The sequence below is a fragment of the Hirsutella rhossiliensis genome (assembly GCF_020360975.1).
Source record: "Hirsutella rhossiliensis strain HR02 chromosome Unknown scaffold00001, whole genome shotgun sequence".
Taxonomy (NCBI): Eukaryota; Fungi; Ascomycota; class Sordariomycetes; order Hypocreales; family Ophiocordycipitaceae; genus Hirsutella; species Hirsutella rhossiliensis.
Genome location: NW_025408667.1, coordinates 6,703,922 through 6,726,511, shown reverse-complemented (window position 1 = coordinate 6,726,511; position 22,590 = coordinate 6,703,922). Strand labels below are relative to the sequence as shown.

General features: G+C 59.1%; 6 protein-coding genes across 6 annotated transcripts; 4 read left to right on the top strand and 2 right to left on the bottom strand.

Moving 5' to 3' along the window:
* Positions 1-4,590: 4,590 nt before the first annotated feature.
* HRG_00859 (kinase) lies at positions 4,591-6,991 on the top strand (the record flags this gene model as incomplete). Its single annotated transcript, XM_044859330.1, has 3 exons — positions 4,591-4,755; positions 4,811-6,496; positions 6,563-6,991. 3 exons carry the CDS (start codon positions 4,591-4,593, stop codon positions 6,989-6,991), a joined length of 2,280 nt encoding a protein of 759 aa, XP_044725730.1.
* A 1,840-nt stretch (positions 6,992-8,831) lies between these two features.
* On the top strand, positions 8,832-11,196 carry HRG_00858 (uncharacterized protein; the record flags this gene model as incomplete). Its single annotated transcript, XM_044859329.1, has 7 exons — positions 8,832-9,064; positions 9,278-9,362; positions 9,441-9,633; positions 9,703-9,877; positions 9,945-10,196; positions 10,258-10,786; positions 10,864-11,196. 7 exons carry the CDS (start codon positions 8,832-8,834, stop codon positions 11,194-11,196), a joined length of 1,800 nt encoding a protein of 599 aa, XP_044725729.1.
* A 3,758-nt stretch (positions 11,197-14,954) lies between these two features.
* HRG_00857 (aegerolysin domain-containing protein) lies at positions 14,955-15,422 on the bottom strand (the record flags this gene model as incomplete). The annotated part of the gene is made up of 2 exons (XM_044859328.1): positions 14,955-15,285; positions 15,340-15,422. The coding sequence occupies 2 exons, from the start codon at positions 15,420-15,422 to the stop codon at positions 14,955-14,957; spliced, it is 414 nt and encodes a 137-aa protein (XP_044725728.1).
* A 1,094-nt stretch (positions 15,423-16,516) lies between these two features.
* HRG_00856 (uncharacterized protein) lies at positions 16,517-18,746 on the top strand (the record flags this gene model as incomplete). The annotated part of the gene is made up of 12 exons (XM_044859327.1): positions 16,517-16,635; positions 16,720-16,851; positions 16,908-17,004; positions 17,060-17,192; positions 17,255-17,336; positions 17,397-17,636; positions 17,701-17,782; positions 17,833-17,893; positions 17,955-18,043; positions 18,104-18,187; positions 18,249-18,315; positions 18,385-18,746. The coding sequence occupies 12 exons, from the start codon at positions 16,517-16,519 to the stop codon at positions 18,744-18,746; spliced, it is 1,548 nt and encodes a 515-aa protein (XP_044725727.1).
* Positions 18,747-19,604: 858 nt separating this feature from the next.
* On the top strand, positions 19,605-21,029 carry HRG_00855 (uncharacterized protein; the record flags this gene model as incomplete). The annotated part of the gene is made up of 1 exon (XM_044859326.1): positions 19,605-21,029. The coding sequence occupies one exon, from the start codon at positions 19,605-19,607 to the stop codon at positions 21,027-21,029; it is 1,425 nt and encodes a 474-aa protein (XP_044725726.1).
* Positions 21,030-21,091: 62 nt separating this feature from the next.
* On the bottom strand, positions 21,092-22,485 carry HRG_00854 (beta-lactamase domain-containing protein; the record flags this gene model as incomplete). The annotated part of the gene is made up of 4 exons (XM_044859325.1): positions 21,092-21,229; positions 21,291-21,987; positions 22,060-22,324; positions 22,386-22,485. 4 exons carry the CDS (start codon positions 22,483-22,485, stop codon positions 21,092-21,094), a joined length of 1,200 nt encoding a protein of 399 aa, XP_044725725.1.
* Between the last annotated feature and the right edge of the window lie 105 nt (positions 22,486-22,590).

Here is a 22,590-nt window from a genome sequence, read left to right as displayed (position 1 = left end):
GTGCAGCTGGTCCGCCCGAGGAATGCGCGTTTGCATGCGTACACGCTTACTGCACTTTGATGTGTACTCGGCGGGCTCGTGTTAGGATGCCGTCATGACACGGGCGCATCGTCGTCGTCCATGCAAACACGCACGCATCAACAAAGGCAACTTGCCACACGAGGAAACATGACATGATAAGGAGCCCCGTATTTCGCAGAAAGCATGGAACAAAAATACATGCGCCAGGATAAAGCATCAATGGGGACCCAGGCGGCAAAGGACGGGCGGCAAGACAACGACGAAGAACACGCATGAGATGCCACGCGAGCGGGTCATGCAACATTTGGATCCTTGTCCAAGCACGCCAAGCAAGCAGCATAATGGGCGGCGAGAAAGAGACACACAAAACCGCCTCTGCCGCAGCGTGGCGGGCGAAGTGAAAAAGAAGAAACAGACAGACAGATGGCATGACGGACGCATGGCCACCCGACCCGCCCCGTTTCATCACTACAGAGCATGAGCCTTCAGCCCTCTGTTTCCTTCTTCGCGGAATACGAGTGCGCCGACTGTGTTACACGCCCGGGCCGGCATGTCGCGCAATCAGGTCGAGCAATCAGGTCCAGGCAGACGAGACGAGACGAGCCGCGGGTCGGCGTGATTGATTGACGTTTTGACCCATCAAATTACTGTCTGCACCGTCCCGTCCTTTGTCTCGCACGCGAGCCGTTGCAGAGACAACCGAGTCGTCGAGTCCGAGGACGGCAATGGCAACCAACAAAGACATTGGGCTCCGTGCCGGGTACTGTAGGCAGAGACGGCCGCCGTCAGTGTCGAGACGCGCCGCTCGAGCCCCGTGGCAGCGACCGTGCATGGCATTGGGCAGGCGATAGAGGGCTGGATGGAAAAAGAAAAAGGGCAAGAAAAAAGCATGGCGCGTATGATTGTGGCTGTTGCCATAATTACAATGCTGGTGAGCTTGAGTTTGGAGACAGCAAACTCTCAACAAGAGAGAGAGAAAGAGGGCGCAGCCTGATGCTTTTTGGCGGGGCCTCCGGCTGCGACTTTGTTACTGTACTGAATGTAAAATACGTACCGTACGAAGACTGTTTCTGTACACTGTCCTATGTGCATTACTAAGACTCGCTTCACAAACGCTGCTGGCATTACGAGGCATCGACGCATGTCTGTCGCGTCGTCGCGTCAAGTGCCGAATGCATCCCTCCAACACAAAGATGCACTTGGGCACGGGATGCACCGAGGCCGGCCGGCATGCGCACGCGCTGACAATGGCAACGACGTGCCCGACTCGGAGAACCTCGGATGTGTCATCACCTTCCCCCCGCCCCCTTCGCTAATGCTCTTGTTGGCTCTCGCAGGGGGCAAGAGCCTGTCCTAGGCACAGTGTGCCGCTTGAGGCAACGGACACGGCCGAAGAAAATCCGAGGCACGCAATCCCACTTGTGCACAGTGCGTTTTTCACCTATAGCGACATCGCTTACTGTACCGCAAAGTTCAGCCGACTTTTCACTCTCTCTCGTGCGCACGTACTTTTGTACTTGGGAAGAGGCACGGCTGAAAATGACCGTTGATGACCTTTGACTGTCCTTGGCCGGTCGGTGCCAGCAGCGCCATTTGCGGCGTCCAACGACCAGGCCATTCTGTCAATCCTAGCAGCCGCTCATCTCGTCATGGGCAAGCAAGTACTACTGTACGATACGCGCAAGGAGCTGGTCGGGGGAGGCCGAGCTCCCTGCGCCGTCGTCATCCCAGCGGCAAGCCGGGTTCCTTTTCGCCTCCCTCCAAAAGGCGTTTCCCCACCTCGTGGATGCCATGCTGCTCTTTGCCTGTGCTATTGTGTGCGGTACGTACAGATTGACGCTTGCATTCCCCCCCCAGGGACTCCCCCAGGGACCAGCTTTCCATGCCTAGGGAATGACGCGCGGCTGACTCTTGTCATCTGTGTTAACCCGATGAAATGGCCTGGGCGAACTGGGAGTATCCCGACCCCACGCTCGTCACTGGTCAACGGGTGGTGTGCTGTCGTCCGCGTCCTGCATGGCGCTTCATCCCGTTCTGGCAACGGCCCTTCGATGCGAGCCCGATTGTCTTTTTCAGGCTCCGAGTGGTTGCTGCAGCAGCGTTCGCGCTCGCCTCGCTTTCTTGCTGCAAGCATCGCACATACATACGTATGTACATCCATCGTACCTGCACATGTGTAGGCAAGACGTCTGCACCAGCAGTGCACCAACAGAGGACAAAGACGGCGAGACGACGACTTGGATAAAGATTCTTGAGCGTATAGTACCGATCTTCCCTCCCATCTACTCTGTACTGTCCTGTACAGTACTAGACGGTACCTAGCCAGCCCCTCGCACCCTTTTGGGCATGACGCCTCCGTCTCGCCTGGATCGAAAAGACGTGCCCCTGTAAATCCTGTAAGTACTGGTGTACTGTACATGAATTCGCGCCTTCTGGGTGCCGAGGTTGGTCACCGTCCACGCCATCAAGAAAGATACAGGTACCTCGCGGCTGTTGATACGAGTTCGAGTTCTCGCCCACATGCTGCAATCATCCTCTTGGACAAGTGAGAGCGGACGCAGGACATTTTCACTGCTGATGAAATCGGCCCCTTGGTCGTCCGCGCAAATTGCCCAATTTGAAGCAGTGACAAAAGCAACCTGCCAAGGGGCCTGCAGGGCTCCAGTTTACTGGGGACCGCCGGAGTCTCCACTTGCGAGATTTGGAGGAAGCTTTGGCATGCAAGTTCCTGGTACGGAGTAGGCCGGGCCTCCTTTTCTTGGCGGCGGAGTGTCAGCGGTGCCTTGTGCCTCGCCTGGTTGAGACTCCAGGTGCGAGTACCTGCCTCGAGCCGGGTACTTGGCAGGGCCCGCAAGCTTGCAGGCAATTCCCGGTGGGGGCCTGTATCTCGCATTGCCTCGCAACCTGTCTGGCCGACGGCGAGTTGTGCACGGTACCAAAGGCAGCCAAAGTACTAGTGCTTGCCCTGCTAGGCTCCCGCTACCTTGGTGCTTGGTAGAGCACTGCTACCCTCTGCGCTGACAGGCACGGATTACCTGTCTTTTGGGTCGCCTTCGGCATGGCTGCCTGTACCCAGTACGACGAGCCCCGGTACCGCCCTGGCCAGGTCCGAGGTGTCGCGGGTCTCAGCCGCGCCGCCGCGACAAGTCCCGCTACCACTCGTGGCAGCATTGCCAGTGGAGTGGGTGAGTGCCGCTACCAGGTCCCAGCTATCGGTTCCGTTGAGCACATGCATGGACGGACGGCTTTGCACAGAGCAGGCACAATGCGGTGTACATACAGTACGGAGTACATGCCCGAAACCGTCCAGCTGGGCGGTGCTGGTACCGACCCGATGCCCTTGGCTGGTACAGGCCTGGCAAGGGGGAGGGGCGGCACACCACCGAAATCTTCCGCCCCCCGAACGGGACCCCCCCAAATCTTCCCCTAGCTCATCGTCTCCTCCGGCAACCAGCAATTCATGCTACTACTTTACAGGGGGCCGGGTCTCTTTTCCTCCTCCCAAGGCCCTGTCGAATCCACCGTAAGTACACCCTTCTGATCGCTCCCGGCCTGTGTGCCATTTTGTACAAGTCCGCCCGTCGGTGCTTTCTCGCACGGTACCTCCGGTACATGACCAACAGGCGCGGTACGAGTGGCGTGCATTTCTCTCTCTCCGCTACCTGCGACACACGCTCCCCCCTCTCCGCCAGAGAGCAACTCAGCACCCTCCTCCGGTGACTCGCACCACCACCACCAGCAACTCTGCCGTCGACTGGACTTCTGGGGCATTCCCCACGTCCCTGGCCGACCCTGTATCGCTCTCCCTCTCATTCCCCATCCCCCCCCCCTCTCCTCTCCCCCCCCATCCAACCGCCCTCGATTCCCTCCGATTTGGGTCTCGCCTCCTTTCCTTTTCCTTTCGCCTTTATCCACGCGTGACCCTCGCGACTTGCTGCTTCTGTCGTCTGCCATCTCCGACGACGTCAGCCCCGGCTCATTCGTTGACGACAGACCGGCAACATCCACTGCGGCAAGCGTTATTTGTCGTCTCCCCTATTCCATTACACATCCCGGTACCGACCGACCGACGGAGACGAGGTACCTGATCAGCGGGCTCGAGCTACCACCACCACCGCCGCCGCCTGCACCCCTGGTCGCCAGCCAAGAGCTCTCTCGCCCTCCTCCCCTTTTCCATTTCACTTTTCCTCCTGTCGCAATATCAACTCGATCCTCTCTCGTCATCACGCTCACTCCAGTCACTCCTTCTCCCCTCTCACTGCTCCCTCTCTCTGTGTAAACTTCGACCTCGGCCTTCCCGACCTGTCCTTCTCGGCGCCAGTTGCGCAACGCCCCTCTCCTTTCATCCCGACCAATCTCGTCCCTCGCCCCGACGCACCTGACCGGCCTAGATGCACCAGTAACTCGCCTGCAGCTTCTTGCACGGAGCTCGCTCGTTTTCCCGGCTTCCTCAGCAGGCACTGCGCGCCCCAGCCTCTGCCTCTGCCCGACAGGGCCGAGTCCTGACGGCGAATTCAGTCCCACGGCCCCCGTCAGGAGAACGAGCTGTCGGCGTCGCCCGTCGGCAACATGACAGTCGCCGGTGATTTGACGCCGCGCGGGCAGCCCCACGGACACATGGCTCTCGAGGACCGCTTCGAAGTGCTCAAGGAGATTGGCGACGGGAGCTTTGGCAGCGTCGTGCTTGCCAGAGTAAGGACGGCTGGTGCCAATGTCGCCCGCCGAGGCTCGGTGGTGAGTTGTTCCTGCTCCTGCATCTCCTGACGTCTTGTAACCTCGGAAACCTCAGGTCGCTATCAAGTCGATGAAGAAGACGTTTGACTCCCTTGCGCCGTGCCTGGAGCTGCGCGAAGTCGTCTTCCTGCGCACATTGCCCCAGCACCCTCACCTCGTCCCCGCCCTGGACATCTTCCTGGACCCGTACAGCAAAAAGCTGCACATCTGTATGGAGTACATGGAGGGCAACCTTTACCAGTTGATGAAGGCTAGGGATCACAAGTGCCTCGACAACTCCAGCGTCAAGAGCATCCTCTTTCAGATTATGCAGGGCCTTGAGCACATCCACTCGCACCATTTCTTCCACCGTGACATCAAACCAGAAAACATCCTCGTCTCGACCTCGGCGCTTCATGAAGCCTCAAACTCCTTTCGCCGCTACTCCTCCCTCGTCACCCCGCCGTCGACACCCCCGACCTACACCATCAAGCTAGCCGACTTTGGCCTCGCCCGCGAAACCCATTCCAAGCTGCCCTACACGACTTATGTCTCGACGAGATGGTACCGCGCGCCCGAGGTGCTACTGCGGGCCGGCGAGTACTCGGCGCCTGTCGACATCTGGGCCGTCGGCGCTATGGCCGTGGAGGTAGCCACCCTGAAGCCGTTGTTCCCTGGGGGAAACGAGGTGGACCAGGTTTGGCGCGTCTGCGAAATCATGGGCAGCCCCGGAAACTGGTACAACAAGGCCGGAGTCCGCGTCGGGGGCGGAGACTGGAGAGAAGGCACTCGGCTGGCTGGGAAGCTTGGTTTCTCGTTTCCCAAGATGGCGCCTCATGCCATGGACACCATCCTGCAGACTCCCCAGTGGCCCCCTGCCCTCAGCAGCTTCGTCACCTGGTGTCTGATGTGGGACCCCAAGAATCGACCTACCTCGTCCCAGGCCCTCGATCACGACTATTTCCTGGACGCCATGGATCCGCTGACGCCCAGGTCTTCAACCTCCAAGATGCTTGGACGCAAGCAGTCAGACTTGAGCCGCTCCAGCAAGGACACGCACGGCGCTACGCAGGGCTCTTCAAAGCCATCATGGTTCCGCAAGTCCCTTATTGGCCGTGGCGAGCCGCCCGAGCTGGCCGCGGCCCACACACACGCCAAGGACAACGCAGCCCCGCGGCCGCCCGCGATGCACGCCACGGGGACCCCCGACCTCGTCTCTGGGAAGCTGCGCGCCGGCGCCGGCAAGCGGAGCACATGGACCAACGGACTGTCCAACGTGGCCCCAATGCCCATCCTGCCCACGATTCGGCCCATCTCGCCGCTATCGGATGCTGTAACTGCCCGTGCCAACAATGGACAACCCGAAGCTAGCGCTAATGGCCGTCATCAGGAAAAGTCGAAGAAGATTGGCAGGCAGCTGTCCGTGGCCTCGAGCACCAACAACTACGCCGAGATTCATCGCCAGCAGGCCGAGCGCGCTCTCAACGGCAACACGGGGCTCGCGTCACCGCCCAACGGCCACAAGGAGAGCTTCTTTTCCCACTTACGCAAGCGGGCCAGACGCTTTTCGGGTCGCCACCAAACACCCGCCTCACCCTCGTACGAAGACATGGAAGCCCAGATCGGCTGCGGGCCTTGGGCTAGCAATCGGTCTTCGATGGTGGTTGACCAGCAGCAGAGCCCTGCCCCCAAGCCCGAGGCCTATGAATCTCTGGACAGGGCCCTCCGCGATGTCCAGCATCCCGTGGATCCACGATCTCCCGTACCCCCAACGCATCAGTCCACGTCTAGCAGCAAGCTGAAGCGGCACCACTCGTTGCCCCAACAGCAGGCCCGGTCGGTCGACAACCTCATTGGAGTTGCTCGAGGGGGGCCCATCTCGAGCCGCACACGACGCGCCCAGGCCGCTCAAGGCGTGCAGCAGTACGAAGCCCCGGCGGAAGAAGACGAGTTTCTGGACGAGGCCTTGTCGACGACGCAACGAACCATGAATCGGATGGATGGGACCAGCAAGCCGCTGCGGCAATCGACGAGTAACCTGGGTCTGACCAGCTCTCATCCTTACCCCAGCCCGTCGCCATCGACGAGCGGCACCCAGGTGCTGTACGGAGACGGCCAAGAGGCACTGACGCCGAAACCGCTCGATCTCGGCAAGAAGTCGGACCGCCAGTACAAGTGGCCGACGCCGCCGTACGAGGGAAGCGAGTGGGGTGCTTCAGCGTCCGCGAGCATCTGGGCCGCTAGCAACAGATTCTAGGTGAAGATTGCCCGGGTCCCGGGCGCAGAACTGGGGATATGACCCCAATCGAGAACAGGGGCTACATGAGACCCTGTCGGCTGTTCGTTTCGCATATAAACGGCGTTTTTTTTCGGTGTCGGAGGGCATCACATTGCTCTCATTATATTAACACAAAGTGGCGGCTTGATTTCCCCGACTTTTCTGCTCCGCTATACGATCTTTTGTTTTATTCCCCCTTCGATTCTACGGCGCCGCTTGTGCGCGGTCTGTTTTCTTCACTTGGCCTCGGCACGTTTTAGCTCGACACATGATATTGTGTATTGGATCTTTGTCTCTGCTCGAGACGTTAAACAACCAGAGCACAAATACCCCTACCACATAGACTGAGAAAGGGCGAGCCTGACTCTAGCCCCCCCTGCTACTGTTTCGGCTTGCTTGAAGCAGAAAGGCCGGCAACGTGTTTTTCCTTTGTCCAACCAAACAGAAAACCCTTGAGAGAGAAAGAGGCGGGAGCGGCGTATGGGGCGTTGCCGCGGGTGGCTGGGCAGCCGGACATGAGTTGCCCGCAGCAATATACCTTCAATGGCGAGACCCAGTTGTTTAGATGGAGACGGTGGAACCGGGTTGGGCGCAACAATCGGACGTCTGATTTACGCATCTGATGTAAAATTCCTATCTATATACATTACATTGATTCCCGGCCAACAGTGGGATGCAGTGCCCATGGTGCCCGGGCGAGCTTCCGCTTCGAGACGGCCACGGGCAGCTCATGTCGGGGCTTCGTGATTGACTTTGCGATATTAGGGATAATCTGCAATACGGACGGACCAGGGTCGAGGCAGGCATGATGTGCTTTGCGCTCCCATCGGACAGGCATCACATGACCTCGACAGGGCTTTTGCTACCCTGTTGATGGAAGGGTCTCGGGCTCGGGTAGGCCGTACCGGGAGGGAGGCGTCGATGCACGCACGGACCCGTGTATCGAATACTTGGTGTCGATCCGGACCCTGTAGCACCCTGTAGCACCCTGTAGCACCCAGAACTCGTATGTACTGTACATAAGTTACTGTACACCTAACGAGAGAGAGAGCGTTAACCGGGGCGATAGCATCTGGCAGGCAGCAGGAACATGCTTCTTGTGCGTGCACCTGTTTACTACCTAACCATTAGTTAACTTAACCTTCCTACTTCCACCCGCTTCTTCGCTTCCTTGGAGGGCCTTGTCCATGCCCACCCCCCCCCCCGTTTGGCCCTTTCTTACATGCTTCTTCCCCCTCTCTGGCGTGTGGCTCGTCAACGAAGAGTGTGACGGCGGCGGGGTAAGATTGATCAAGGCAGCTGCCTCTCGCGCTCTCACCTTTTTCTCCCACCTCCCTCGCTCCCTCTCTTGGTGCCCAGCGAAAAAGAGGGAGATTAGAAACTGTTGCCAATTTACCTTCCCGTCATCATCGCATCCGATCCACACACGGCAACGCTCAACCCTTGTCTGAGCCGCCCGCCCGCCCGTGCGGCCTGCGAGCTTCTTTTGACCCGGTGCCCACGCAGCTCCGGAGAGAAGCGTCTTTTCATTCGCTCGCCGACGGCGAATTGCACACGCCCCCCTGACCGTCCCCGTTGCCCGCTCCTCTGGCCCGTTGTCACGCGCATGAGAAACGGTACTCTCCGGGGGGAGGAAAGCATGCCGACAGCCTCGGGACTGGGCATGACTCAGGACGACGACCGCTCACCAAGCTCCGGCAACTGAGGGCCGCGCGCGCGCACAAAGGCACAGACAGGCGAGACCGGTGAAAAGGGGGAGGCGGGAGGGAGGTTCAGGGAAACAAGGGCCGTTTGCCGCGAGGGGGGGCCTTTGCGCGCTATGCAGGCTAGCAAAAACGGCGGCGGCGACGGCGCCATGAGCCTCAACTTGCCGCTGCGCACCAGCACCAGCAGCTCCGGCGGCCGGCGCAACCAGGAGAGCCGCAACTACTTTACCAGCTACACGCCGCCCAGCTCGACCGAGGCCATCAATGAGCCCGTCCGGGAGCCGGCCCGCGAGCAGCCGCCCGATCGTTTGATCGTGGGCGTCGACTTTGGCACCACCTTTTCTGGGTGAGTTTTGCGTGAGCTTTGACTATGGCTGTCGGTAGAAAACGCTCAAGCAAAAGGAGGCGAATGAGCTCATCCTTTGATGCAGTGGTGGCAGACGGTGAAGCACACCATGCCCCTTTCTCTACGCCTCCGCGTGAGCTGTCATGTGAACACACTTCTTCCATGAGACCAAGACTTTGCATCATAATGAACCACACAGCTGACGACTCGCAGTGTCGCTGCCGTCTACACGTCCACCCCGGACGATGTTGAAATCATCAAGACCTGGCCCGGAGGCAACGGCATCACCTCGGACAAGGTCCCGACGGAGATCTCTTATGACAGTCCACCCAATGCGTCTCCGGGGTCTGATACCATTACCAAATGGGGGTTCCAGTTCAAACCCGAGGAGTCGCGCCTCCGCTGCATCAAGCTGTTCCTCGACCGATCGCAGAAGTTGCCCTTCTACGTCAGCCATCACGACACGGCTGCCCAGCTGAAGCGCTTCAACAAAAACGTCGTCGACGCCGTCGGCGACTATTTGACCCAGATATACAAGCACACCATGGACACGCTGACGCGCCGCTATGGCGAGTCATTTATGGCTTCCACAAAGGTCGAGTTCGTCCTGACCTGTCCGGCCGTCTGGAGCGACGCAGCCAAGAACACGACGCTGCTGGCCGCCGAGCGGGCCGGCATGGGTGATCACGACGATATCCAGATGATCAGCGAGCCCGAGGCGGCTGCCGTGTACACGCTCAAGGCCATTCAGCCCAATCATCTCAACGTGGGCGACAACTTTATCGTGTGCGACGCCGGCGGAGGCACTGTCGAGTGAGTTTCTCTCCCTCTGTACAGGGACCCCGGCCGAAAGCAGAGCAGGATACTGATAACGCGACAGCCTCATCGCCTACAAGATCATGTCTCTGAAGCCCCTGCGCGTCGAGGAATCCGCCGTTGGCACCGGGGGGCTGTGCGGGAGCGCCTTTCTTAACTATCGCTTCGAAGAGCATGTCCGGAACAGACTGGGCGCCGCCCGCTTTGACGAGATGAAGCTGAGAAAGGGCAAGACGTGGCAGATGGGCCTCAAGTACTTTGAAGAGTTTGTCAAGAGGAACTTTAACGAGGACGAACATCAGGAGGTCAACGTGCCGTACGTCAACCCCCTACAACACCATTCATCTTGCGGGCCTTGACCCCCTGACTGTCAACAGCTTCCCCGGCCTGCCAGACGACGAGCATGCCGGTCTCGACTCGGGGTTCCTCGTCATGAGCGCGGAGCAAATCAAGGAAATCTTTGAGCCCGTGGTAAAGGAGGTGTGCGACCTGGTCCTCGGGCAGGTCGAGGGCATCCGGGTCAAGGGCGGCATCGTCTCGGGCATCGTCCTGGTCGGGGGCTTCGGCCAGAGTGACTTTCTCTACCGGCGGCTCAAGTCGCACTTTACCAGCGCCGCGCCGCCCCCTTACAGCGAGCGGCCGACGCACGCCAACGCGAGCGCGACGGAGGAGAACGGGTCCATCGAGGTGATGCAGCCCGTATACGCGTGGACGGCCGTGGTGCGCGGGGCGGTGCTGCGCGGGCTCGAGGGCAGCATGGTCATCTCGCGTAAGTCGAGGATGCACTACGGCACGTCGTACGCCACCGTGTACGACGAGGACAAGCACTCGGTCAGCGAGCGGTACTGGTCGCCGCTGTGGGAGCGGTGGATGGTTTCGGACCGGATGCAGTGGCACATTGCCAAGGTACGTTTTTCATGCTTGTGCGCTTCTGTGTCTCCGTACGCAGCGCCCTTCTGACGTTGCGATGTTAACTTGGCCAGGCCGAGGCCCTCTCTCCGCTGGCACCCATTGCCTTTCATTACACGCGCAACTTCCGGCCGGGCCAGTCGCTCATTGTGACCGACGACCTGATCGCGTGCGACGCCGACGAGCCGCCGGCGGCGTGGTCGCGCGGCCTCATCAGCGTCTGCACGCTGACGACGGATCTCAGCGCCGTGCCGCGGAGCCTGTTTACGCGCCTGACGACGACGCGCGGCGTCGAGTTTGACAACCTCGACTTTACCCTCGAGATGATTGTCGACAGCGCGGGGCTGGGGTTCGAGCTCAAGGTGGACGGGGTGCGCTACGGCCGGGTCGAGGCCGACTTTCACTGATGGAGACGGACGCCTTGCCGTCGTGTCACCAGCCGCGGCCGAGGCCACGTTTCAGGGTGCGGCAGCAGGTTCTGTGCATTAAAGGAGATGGGAAGCGTGTCGAGGGTGAATGAAGGAAGCCGGGGCACTACGACTTTGAGATATCATGCGGATGAAGACTGGGTTGAATGTGGGAGCATACGAGGTTCGTTGTTCTATCTCTACTAGCCCCCTCTGTGCAGGGTTACGTTATGTTTCCGTCTCACGTGGCGCCTGGCCTTGAGTATGTTTGCCTTGTCTCGGATGCTGGTGATCTGCAGACTGTAGGAAGTAGGGCCGCCCGCACCAATGCATACAAAAAAGGGAGGTTATCATGACATGAGATACAGTTTCTTGTATGCCCTGGGGGCGTTGAGACGTGTGTGTGTCCTTGGAGAAGGCCCTCGCCATATAAATCTCGCTGTACCTGTCCTTCTAGGACTTCTGCCTCCGCCTTATCTCAATTTACAGTCATCTTCTCCCACTCGGCCAGCACAAGCGACTCGGGCTCGGCATTTTGCGAGAGCTCTTGCGAGAGCTGTTTTGAGGGCATCGCGACGACGAATTCGTCTTGTGTGAGGTCAACAGGCTCAGGCTGGTGTTATGGCCTGCCAGCCCTGCCCGCAGCCTCGTCACCTGATGAGGCACGGGCAGGCTGAGGGTCACCGGCAAGCTCATCATCAGAGAGTGGCGTGCGGGTATATCTTTGTTGGCGTGCCCGTTGCATGCGTGTGCCCGGGTCATACGTATCGCCGCGTTGCTGAAGGTATCGTAGCCCTCGTCGAGTCACCGTAGCGGCAAACTCTTGGGCGGTTGTCAACGCTGGCGGCGGGAGCGGCGTCATAGACGGAGCCGTGCGCTTGATGGCAAAGGCGAGGGGGAAAAGGGAGAAATCGTCGGCCGATGAACCATCAGCTGGAGCCTCCTAAAGCTTCTTCTGGGCCAACCCTGTATGTTTGACGGGGGTAAGTCTAGAGACAGCTCGTCTGCGGATGTCTCGGACTCGTGAGAAGCGCCGTTGGTCGCCGTTGCGTGGCTGGTGACGACTGTCTCGTCGGCGGAGGTATCGCTAGTCAGGTTCACCCCCGCGCCAGTGGCTAGGGATAGAGCGCCTTCATCGTCGGCCACTCGTTGGTTTGCTTGTTGAATCGCGTCATCTCTGTCGCTGAGCCCAGTCGCTGCCATTTCGGTACGCCGCTGCCCCTTGGCGAAAGTCATCGGCGCTCCCCTTGGCGGAAGTCATTGGCACTGCCAGTCAGACTCCAAGACTTCACATGAGTCATGGCAAATCCGGATCGTCCTCCTGGAGTCGTAGGCGGGATCGGGGGACTCGCATACGTTTCAAGATGGCCGCCATAATAGAGGCAACCGAGGGTATAAGCTCGATTGTCATGGCAAGTAACAGAGCTGTTGAGCGCTAACAGGGAGTCTATGCCTCTTGCCCCCAAGGCCATGCCGTAAGACAGCTGCCGGTTGGCCACAGCGATCGTTCTATTGGGTCCCTTTACTTCAAGGAAGAAGTTGGGCAGAACAGGCAAATCCCGCTGAGTGGACGGCAAGACTTGACCGCCCAAGGCTTTGCGAATCCGTGGATCCAGCTGCTCTTATGGACAGAGATCTGTCTTCGCGCCCGGCTTCGAGGGTGCGGCTGATGGCGAGTGGCCTGGGGGGTTCTCCTGTCTCGCGAGCTCTTGCAGCGCATTGCGCGTAAGAGAAATAATCATCATGTGACAGGTTGTCCCAGAAGCGCGCAGGTGGGAAGGCTGGGTGATGGACTCTGCGCCTCTTGGACGGGCTGTGGTCGTCTACCAGAGACATCATGAGAGACATGATGCGGCGTTTGCGCGGGCCAGGAGCTGGCCGTGGGTCTTCGGAGCCCTGGGGGGGAGACATGCTTGGGCGCGGGGCCATGGCCGGTTTGTCTGGTTGCAGGAGGAGATCGTCGATCTTTTATGAGGACGAAGCGGCAAGGTGGTGGAGGTTGCCGACGCCATGTCACTGCTGGCCGCTGATTGGCCAGCCAGGTCGACGAGCTGCCGCGCGCTTGTTGCTGCAGACGGATACAGCCGCCGGGTCTTCCAAACGCCGAACCACCCAAAAGGGAAGCTTCCAAACGCCGAACCACACAAACGGGAAGCTTCCAAACGCCGACCACGCAAAGGGGGGCTTCCAAACGCAGCCTCACACAAAAGCCACAGCCTACAATTACAGCACAATCGATGGCCTTGGGCTCGAGACACGCCGGCCAGTGGCATCACGCAACCCACATTGGGATAAAAAGGGATGCAATTTTTTGCCTTGGTAAACGAGGCAAAGGCAAGCAAGGGGCTTCGTTCGAGGCAACCCTGAATCTATCCAAGCCTGGACCCGGGTATTCTTGCTATAGAGCTATAGTATGTCGGCGCAGTCCGGCTTCAAGGACCGGCATCAAAGATGATGACGGGATAAAGAGAGTGAGAGAGGAAAAGAGTGCCCTTCTCGGCCGGAGCGACTACGCCCTCGGGCTGGTAGCTCACTGGGATTGTGCAGTAACCTTAGCTGTTGCCGCACTTGTCAAGTCTGTTCTGTTCTGGACAGGATGACTGCACCCTGATGGGCATTCGCGGCTCACATGCAAGACCCTAGTCGATGCGAGTCATGCCCCCCCCCGTTGCCATTTGCCACTACGTATTGGGCTAAACATGCGGCCTCTCCAGACGTATTCCACGTCGGAATTAGACACATAAGCATATATCCAGCATGTCTCTATCTCCTGTTCCATCGCGGGGACGAGGCAGCGCAGGGGCTGAGTTCGTCTTGCCGTCTTGTTGCATGGAGAGCACTGCACACTCCTCCACAAAGCACAAGGGAATGAATGTTGATCACCGAGACCATGACGCGCAGAACTGGGGCTGGCAGGATCCGCCGCTTCCCATATTACGTTCGTCTTACAGTAGTCTCTATACTTTCCGTACACCGTCGTAGAGGTGTGTGCCCCTTTCCCATGCCATAATGGGGCTGTTATACGTGTGGGGGCTGAGATGCGTGAATGGCTGGGACCATTACAGTGGGTGTATGTGAAGCCCATGGCGTGATAGTAAGTTTTAGGTTTATGTCCTGTCTTTGTAAAGAATCGCCATTCATCTCGTCGGAAGGTATGGCAACTCGGATGGCTCATCGAAGCCGGCAGCCCACCAGGCACAGCCAGGGGGATCCCGGCAAGTCTTGTTTAGCGCAGCCGTTTTCGTCTGACAGCTATTAGAGCATAGCTTCCATGAGCGTCGTCCTGGCCCAGGCTTGGCGCCTCTTCGTTTGATGCATCGGTTTGGACTTTGGACACTGCCAGCAGTTGGGGTCACGCGCGGCCGAGTCCATCGCCCGTCGCGACCGGTGTCCACTACGGCGCAGGAGCTCTATGTTTCCGTGTCCGTCATGTCATTTCGATGCCGGATATGGTTTTGCCCCTTGGTTGAACCAGACATGCCTTTATTCGCAGCCTGCGGTATGTAATTGAAAGTGTCCCGCAATCACGAACGATGCCCGCGTCGTGCAATCTTGCCTGCGGCTAAATTGCCCGACTACAAGAAGGGAAATGACCTGGCTGGCACCTCAAATTGCATCCACCAAACCGAGACGGACGGGCTTGAGTACAGTGTGTACGCACATCATGTGCCATGCTATATACTTATACACAAACCACGCCCGGGGCCATTCTCTTGGCATCTCAAGAATCAAGGAAAAGTCCGCCTCCATCACGCATCTCAATTCTTCAACTTGATGGTAACAGTAACCGTACCGATGGCGCCGCTCTGCAAGCTCATGGGTCCCGTTTTGACAAGATACGGAGACGTGTACTGGTCATACTGTTGGATGCTGAACTCGTTGGATTTCGACCCCCAAGGACAGCTCCAGTAGATGCGGCAGATTTTGGTTTCGCCATCGTAGAGGTCGAAGCCACCCTCGGTGCCCGAGGCCGAGTCCGACCTTCCGCACGAGTGAACGTAGCTCTCGCTTCCAAAGGGGATGCCGATTTGGTTGACCTCTGCCGACGACATATCAGCGTCCATGTTGTCCCCTCTATAGAATTTCCCCCTGGAGACAATGTTAGAGTGCGCTCAAACAAGAGACGTGTAGATGGTGACTTGCCAGTTGAGTGACGAGTTTTGGACGCGGATTTCGGTGTTGAGGACGTTGATGATGGCAACGATGATCCATTGTGCGTAGGCCATGGCCGATGATTTGAGTTGCTGGTGTTTTCTGGTAGAGGAAGGGGGGGGGGGAAAGTATGATGAGCTTTGGCAACGGTTCAAGAAGGCCTCTGCAGATGGGGAATTGTTTCAAGTCAGGATCGGTGGCGGCGAATTCTTTCAACACAAGGAGGTGGACTGGTAGATTTATATGTGTTTTCAACTCTCTTGGGAAATCAAGTATCGTAATGACAAAATTTAGCCATAAAGCACACGCAGCCATCACTGATCCGGTGAAGACGGCACACGAGCATGTGTGCATGGCCGTACCCACCGGCCGCCCGGGGGCCCGGGGGTTCGGCACCGGCACCGGCACCGGCACCGACTGCGCCACCGGACCCGGCTCCGCTTTCCACATACGTAAATATGAGTTATGCCGCGTGATCACGGAGTACTCCGTATGTGCAAGCCGCAATTACTTATAGTCGTTCCTTTCCGCGCACATATAGGGAGGGGAAAGGGCAACGGCGTGCCGGGCTTCACACGGGGTCGAGAGGAGCAGTCGCCCAATCAGGCTTGCGTGGGGAGTCCAAGGGGGAATGCGCCCACTCGACGATTCCGCCTCCCCTATCTGGTTCCGAGTACCGAGTGCTCCGCAGATGACAATAGTTGTCTCTTTTATTTGCCTCAGGAGAATGTGTCGGCCGGATACGCGGCACCTCCCCGGCCGGCACCCACGCTCAAACCCGAGTGCTGGATAGATGTCTCCTCTCACCATGTTCGGTTGCCGTCAACCACAAACGCCTACGCGACCAGCACCTGGATCCGTCTGCCAACTCTCGCTACGCCGGAAACCGGAGTCTTCCCCGCAACTCGTAACCGGCCCTTGCCCCAAGACGGGGGATAGTTGGACGGCCATATAGCTGTGAGTATGGCGAGAGCAAGAGCTGAGCTCCAGCTCTACGATAAGTATCCAGAAAGACGCCCTCATTAGCTTAAACAGTTTCAATCAACTCTCTCTTTGCCGCACACAATACCCAACGCTGCCATCTTTATACTTTATGCTCTCCCGAGTTCCTAGTAACAAGCCCATTCAGACTGCCACCACAAGGCTACCATCCAACGTGGCCCGCACGATGAAGCGTAATCGTGGGCCATTTGCGTTGTTCAAGGGCCTGGCACCGGTTATCCTTGGTCGGCTCGCAGCAGCCGTGGAGCAGGTTCCGTACACGGACGGCCTTGGCCAAGGACAAGGGTAATTAGCAACTCCTTGGATATCTCGTGAACGCGCTCGCCGATTGCAGTTTCATGGTTTCTGACGCTCTTTGGTACCATGCAGTTTCAACACCTATCTCCAGACGGGCCGCTTGCACAACGCCGTGGGCATCACGACGCATGATGATCGGGAAGCGGACCCTTCGGCCAACCAGGCCGAGGTGACGTACACGGCCGTCAAAATCACCGACTACAAGTGAACATCTCCTTGTTGACTGCCACTGCAGTGGATGCTGACTCTGCCCCGTCTAGGGATCTCGTCCAGTCCCTCGACGTCACTGCTGGTGCAACCATTTCCAAGCTCGGCACCGAGGCGAGCGTCAACGCCCGGTTCTTCGACCGGGAGGAGGCACGTGTTTTCCCACGCCGCTTTATTGATGCCTTGATACTAACCTTGCTCCTAGTTCGAGTCCAGCTTCTTGACGTACCTGGTCAAGGTCGACGTTCGACGGCAGCCGAGCGCCAAGCTGAAGTATGCCTTTAACTGGGCCGCTCCTCAAGACGCCCGGGAGACGTATGGCAACCGTTTCATCAGTGGTAATGCTCCGCGGCTTTTCTCTAAACGTAGGCAGACCTGGCCGCTGACGGCAGGGCTTCAGACTTTGTAAGGGGCGGCGCCCTCTTTGCTCGCGTGTCCATCATCACCAAAGACGCCACCAAGCATCAGGAGGTTGAGCAATCGTAGGTCTCTCCTAAATATGCACCACGTCTCTTCTGCTAACGACAGGTTTCCACCCGCAGAGCCTCGGTTGCCTTCACCGTCTTCGGCGCCGACACCAAGGTCACGAGCTCGATCAAGACGAGCATCGAGTCCATGAAGAAACACTCGGAGATACGCATCTACCTCCACTACGTCGGCGCGCCTCCCGAGTATCAGGCCACAAACGGGTCGGACAATTCGTACGACGACGAGCTGCTCCAGCTCAAGGACGCGGCGGATAGGTTCCTCGCCGAGGCGCAGAGGCACGAGTGGATGCGATTGTGAGTTGTGAGCTTGCCGTCGATGAGCGTCGGATAGAGATTTGACAGTGAGACCCGGTCCAAGTGCGATCCTCGAGAGATATGCGAACGTTCCTGGGTTCAACGGTCAGTTTACGCCGCTGGATTACTCCGAGGCAACAGACAGGGTAAGCACGCGCGTCTCAAGCAGCAATCCATAACCAACACGGCAATCTAGAGCTGGGCTTTCCTGAACGACTTCTCCAAACATCTCGGAATCCAGAACATCATTCGTAAGAGTATGGCGCCCTGCTCTCGTCCCCAAAGCGGCGCCATGCATGGGCCCTAACCTTGTCGCAGTCGCTCCATCGCGTTATATCGGCGGAAGGGGGCAAAGAGACAAGCTGGACGATCGTTCAAGCGACATTCTTGCAGGATATAGAAGCTGGGTAAGGGGATGCAAGCCCACGGGCATCGTCAGACACAAGGGGCTCTACTGACGGCGACAGGTTGCCAACGTCAGCGCACATCCTGACAAGGCCAGGCAAGGGCCGCCATACGCCGATCCGTCCGTGTTCCGTGGGCAAGTCCTGGTCAGCCACGTCTCGACACTTGTCCAGCACTGGGGGTTGGTACTGACTTGGGACTCTTCAGCTTGCAGTCCAGACGACGCCCTACATTGCTCAGCGCTTGCGGCTGGCGGATGGCGGCAGCACCGATTGTAAGAAGAAGCTCGTCTCCCGTCCTTGCGTCTCTATCGTCTATAAGCCGGTGCTGATCCGCAACCCAGTCATCGACAAGAAGCTGCACCCCGGGGCCAGGAAGCTGTTCGGCGTCAAGGCGTACGACCTCGACGGCGTTCCCGGCACGACGAAGCTCGTCTTCGCCAAGAAATGGGGCGAGGACAAGTACATATGCCTGGCTGGGCGGTCGGCGCCGCCGGGCTACGACGTGGTGAGCCAGCTGTGGGTTTTCAAAGAGCCCGTCCGGGGCGTCGTCAACGAGACGATCCAGGTCGTGGCGATACCTCAGCTGGCGAGCATCGAGCTCCGGCCGAGCCCCGAGGTGCCGAACGCCCCCGACCGGCGGGCGACGAGGTTCCTGAGACGCCAGGCACTGGACCTCTTCCGCTTCTACGTCATGGCCGGCTAGGCCAGCAACTGGAGTGTGACGCTATTCGCCATTGAGCCCCGAGCGTCGTTGAATCAAGTCGATTTCGCTCTTGTACCGGTTGGTTCATCTTTATCTTTGGAAGGGGCCTTTTATTCTCGTCTGCTATGAGTATCGACATGGTCCAGCCAGGCATTCGGAGCCGTTCAGGTCCAGTGGGACTCGGACGGGACACACACACTCACATGTATATACACTCACATGTATATACACTCACATGTATATACACTCACATGTATATACACTCACATATATACACACTCACATGTATATACACTCACATGTATATACACTCACATATATATACACTCACATATATACACACTCACATATATAAATATACACCCAGAGAGGCACAACAGGGGGGGACTAGAGAAGCATCTGCCGAGGTCTGAAGCAGCGTGGAATCTCATGTCCAGGACAGACTGACGGTGAACCGTGTCCGAGTGCCAAGGAACCAGAGGCCATGCCGTGTAACAACAGGTATATAAAAGCCAATTACTTACATGCAGTGTTATTATTATCAGCAACTGGCCCCGGTAACCGGGACCGACGGATGCCTCCTTTTCCCACCACAACAGGGGACGGGTATCGTCTTGATTGGCTGTGCGCACCTGTAGATATAGAGAGGGATAGCCAGGAGGCTCGCTGGCGAGAGCCCGGCGGGGCCCCTGCAAATCCGCTAAAAGCCCGCCCGAACCCTGCATCTCGAGCCCGCTAGAAATTTCGGCTTTCCTCTCGTCCTCGTCCTCGTCCTCGTGCTTCCCTCCTCCTCTCTCTCTGGCCCCCCCCTCTCTCTCTGGCCCTCTCTCTCACTCTCTACCCCCTCTCTCTCTCGCAATGGGCGGCCAGCTTCCTACCAGCGGCGACAGGGCGGCGGCGGCGGCGGCGGCACGCATCCACACTCTCGTCGACTGGGCCACGTCGCACGGCGCTACCCTCCACCCGTCCGTCGACGTCTACCACGACGCCCGCACCGGCCTCTCGTTCCGTGCCCTCGCACCGCTGCGGCCCTACGAGCCCGTCGTCCGCCTGCCGACGGCCCTCGCCCTCTCCTACCTCAATGCCCTCGCCCATCCCCGGCCCCTGCCCGCGGCCTTCCTGGCTGCCGCGCCGCCTCACGTCGTCGGCCGCGTCTTTCTCGTCAACGAGTACCTCCGTCGCCGGGATTCCTTTTGGTGGCCCTACATCCAGGCGCTGCCTCAGCCGCCGGAGCCCGAGACGTGGGCATTGGCCCCCTTCTGGCCCCCCGAGGAGGCCGAGCTGCTCGAGGGCACCAATGTCGAGGTCGGCATGGACAAGATCAAGGACGACGTCGCGCGCGAGTTCACCCAGGCCCGCCGTCTCCTCGGCGCCTGCGACGGCCCCGGCCACGCCCTGGCCGAGTCTCTGACCCCGGCGCTGTACCGCTGGGCCTACTGCATCTTCTCCACCCGCAGCTTCCGCCCTGCCCTCGTCCTGGCCGAGACGCAGCAGGCGAGCCTCCCGCCCGGCGTCTCCATCGACGACTTCTCCGTGCTGCTGCCCCTCTTCGACATTGGCAACCATGACATGACGACGGACATCAGGTGGCATCTCGACGAGGCCGCCTCGAGTTGCGAGCTCCAGGTCGGCAAGCCCCACGGCCCGGGCCAGCAAATCTTCAACAACTACAGCTTGAAGACAAACGCCGAGCTGCTCCTCGGCTACGGCTTCATGATCCCCGCCACCGACCACCTGCACAACGACTACACCCACGTCCGCAAGCGCACCGCCGCCGCCCCCGTCGCTTCTGACGAGTACCTCATCTCGCTGCGGCCCCTCTCCCACCCAAGCTCTCTGCTCGGTCGCTCAAAGCAGACGCTGCGCCTTGATCCTTCCACAAGGGTCCTGGGCGCCTTTCAGCATGTGCAGCCCGACATGGTCTGGGACATCTTCTGCACCCTCACGCGCCCCGGCCAGCGCCACCACCTCATCCCGGCTCCGGGCAAAGCGGGAGACGATGCCGAGCGCCACCGGCGAGACAGCTTCTTCTCTGGCCAAGTGGAAGGAGAGGGTCGCGTGTATCTGGAACAGACCATTGCCCTGATTCAACACAAGGTCTTGCAAGAGCTGGAGCGACTCAACGAAACAGACGTCGAGGTGGCCGGGGGCCATGTCGACCTCCTCACGCGCAACCAGAAACTGGCGCTGGACTATCGTGAAAGATGCAGGCGGGTCCTGGAGAGTACGCTCGAAGCGATAAGCCAGGATGAAATTCTCATCGACTCGGGCGAGGACCAATGATGTACCTTCATCCTACAGCCGTCCTCCTTCACTGCCCGATCCGGCCTGCCGTCCCTCATCCTTCATGGCATTCCCTGGAGCCCTGATGGAGCGTATACGGCCCTCTCCAGCTCGTCGAACAAGCTCACAACGACTGCATCGCCGTGGTCCAGAACATTCACCACCAGAACTGCCGCAATACCGGTCTCGCCATCAATCCACTGTGCTGGAGGTTAACGTTGCATGAGATGCTATGCGACGCATTCGGCGGGGCAAACAAACCCAGTGGCTGTTGCACATGCCGCTCCACATCATGCTGCCCTTGCGCCTCTTGCCCGGCACGTCTTCCGTGTTGATGACGCCTCCGATGCCGTGGTTGAGGGCAAGCCCGGCGGGGAACTCGGGCGCAAACCCGTCCTGGACGCCCAGGTGGTAGCAAACAAACTCCAACATGTTGCTTTGCTTCTCGTTGAGCTGCGGGGTGAACATTTCCCTCATCGTCGCCTCGCTCAAGAGCTTGCCTTGGAGCAGGCCGTGGAGAAAGCGCGCATAGTCATCGGCCGTGGTGAAGAGGCCGGCGCCGCCGCTTTCCACTTGATGCTCCACGGGTGGCAGCTGCTTCCCTGGCCGGAGGGTCGAGGTGGCGAGATCGCGGTACGAGAAGGCAACGGTTCGCGGCTTGGTCTGGGGGAGCCTTTCCGGCCAGAAGCCAGTGTCGTGGAGTCCCAAGGGATCCAAGACATGTTGCTGCATGTACTGCCCCAGGCCTTGACCGGTGACTTGCTCAAGGACAAAACCGGCCCAGTCGAGCGCGGTGCCGTAGTACCAGCCGTCCCCAGGCTCGAATTTGAGCGGCGTGAAGAAGCCTTGCCTGCTCCACTCGAGGTTGTTCGCAGCGCGGCCGACCTTTTTGGACCACTTGACGAGGTCCGGGTCGGCAAGATCGTAGCCGAGGCCAAGCGTATGGGTAAGAAGCATGCTGTGTGGGCAAGATGAAGACGTTAGCCCTCGAACCCGACGACGCACCTAGACAGTTGTCACGCAGACTTGCCGCAGGGTGACAGGCTTGACGTTGTCCTCGAGAATCGGCGCATCGTCGGCATCAAACCCGCGCAGAATCTGCAACTTGGCCAGCTCGGGCACACGCGGACGCACGTCGTCATCGAGGCCGATGGCGCCGCGCTCGACGAGCTGCATGAGGCAGGTCGTGGTGACGAGCTTGGTCAGGGAGGCGACCCAGGTGAAGGAGTCGCCGGCGAAGATGCGGGCGGCAGGGTCGAAGTCGATGCGTCCCGCGGCGCCCGAGTAGACGATGCCTATGGTGGATGCGCGGTTTAGCCAGCCGTGTGTTTGCCTCGTCATGACGTGGATGCGCACCATGCTTGTTGACTACTGCAAAGGCGGCGCCCAGGAGCTTGCCGGTCGTGTCGTGGCCCTCGGCGACGTGCGCTTGCAGAATGGCGTCGAGACCGTCCATGTTACGGGCGTGATGATGGCGGAGACCAAGGTCGAAGGAGCAGCAAAGGACAGCCGAGCTGGTTACACTGTTGGACGGATAGCCGAGAGTCACATGATGACTCTA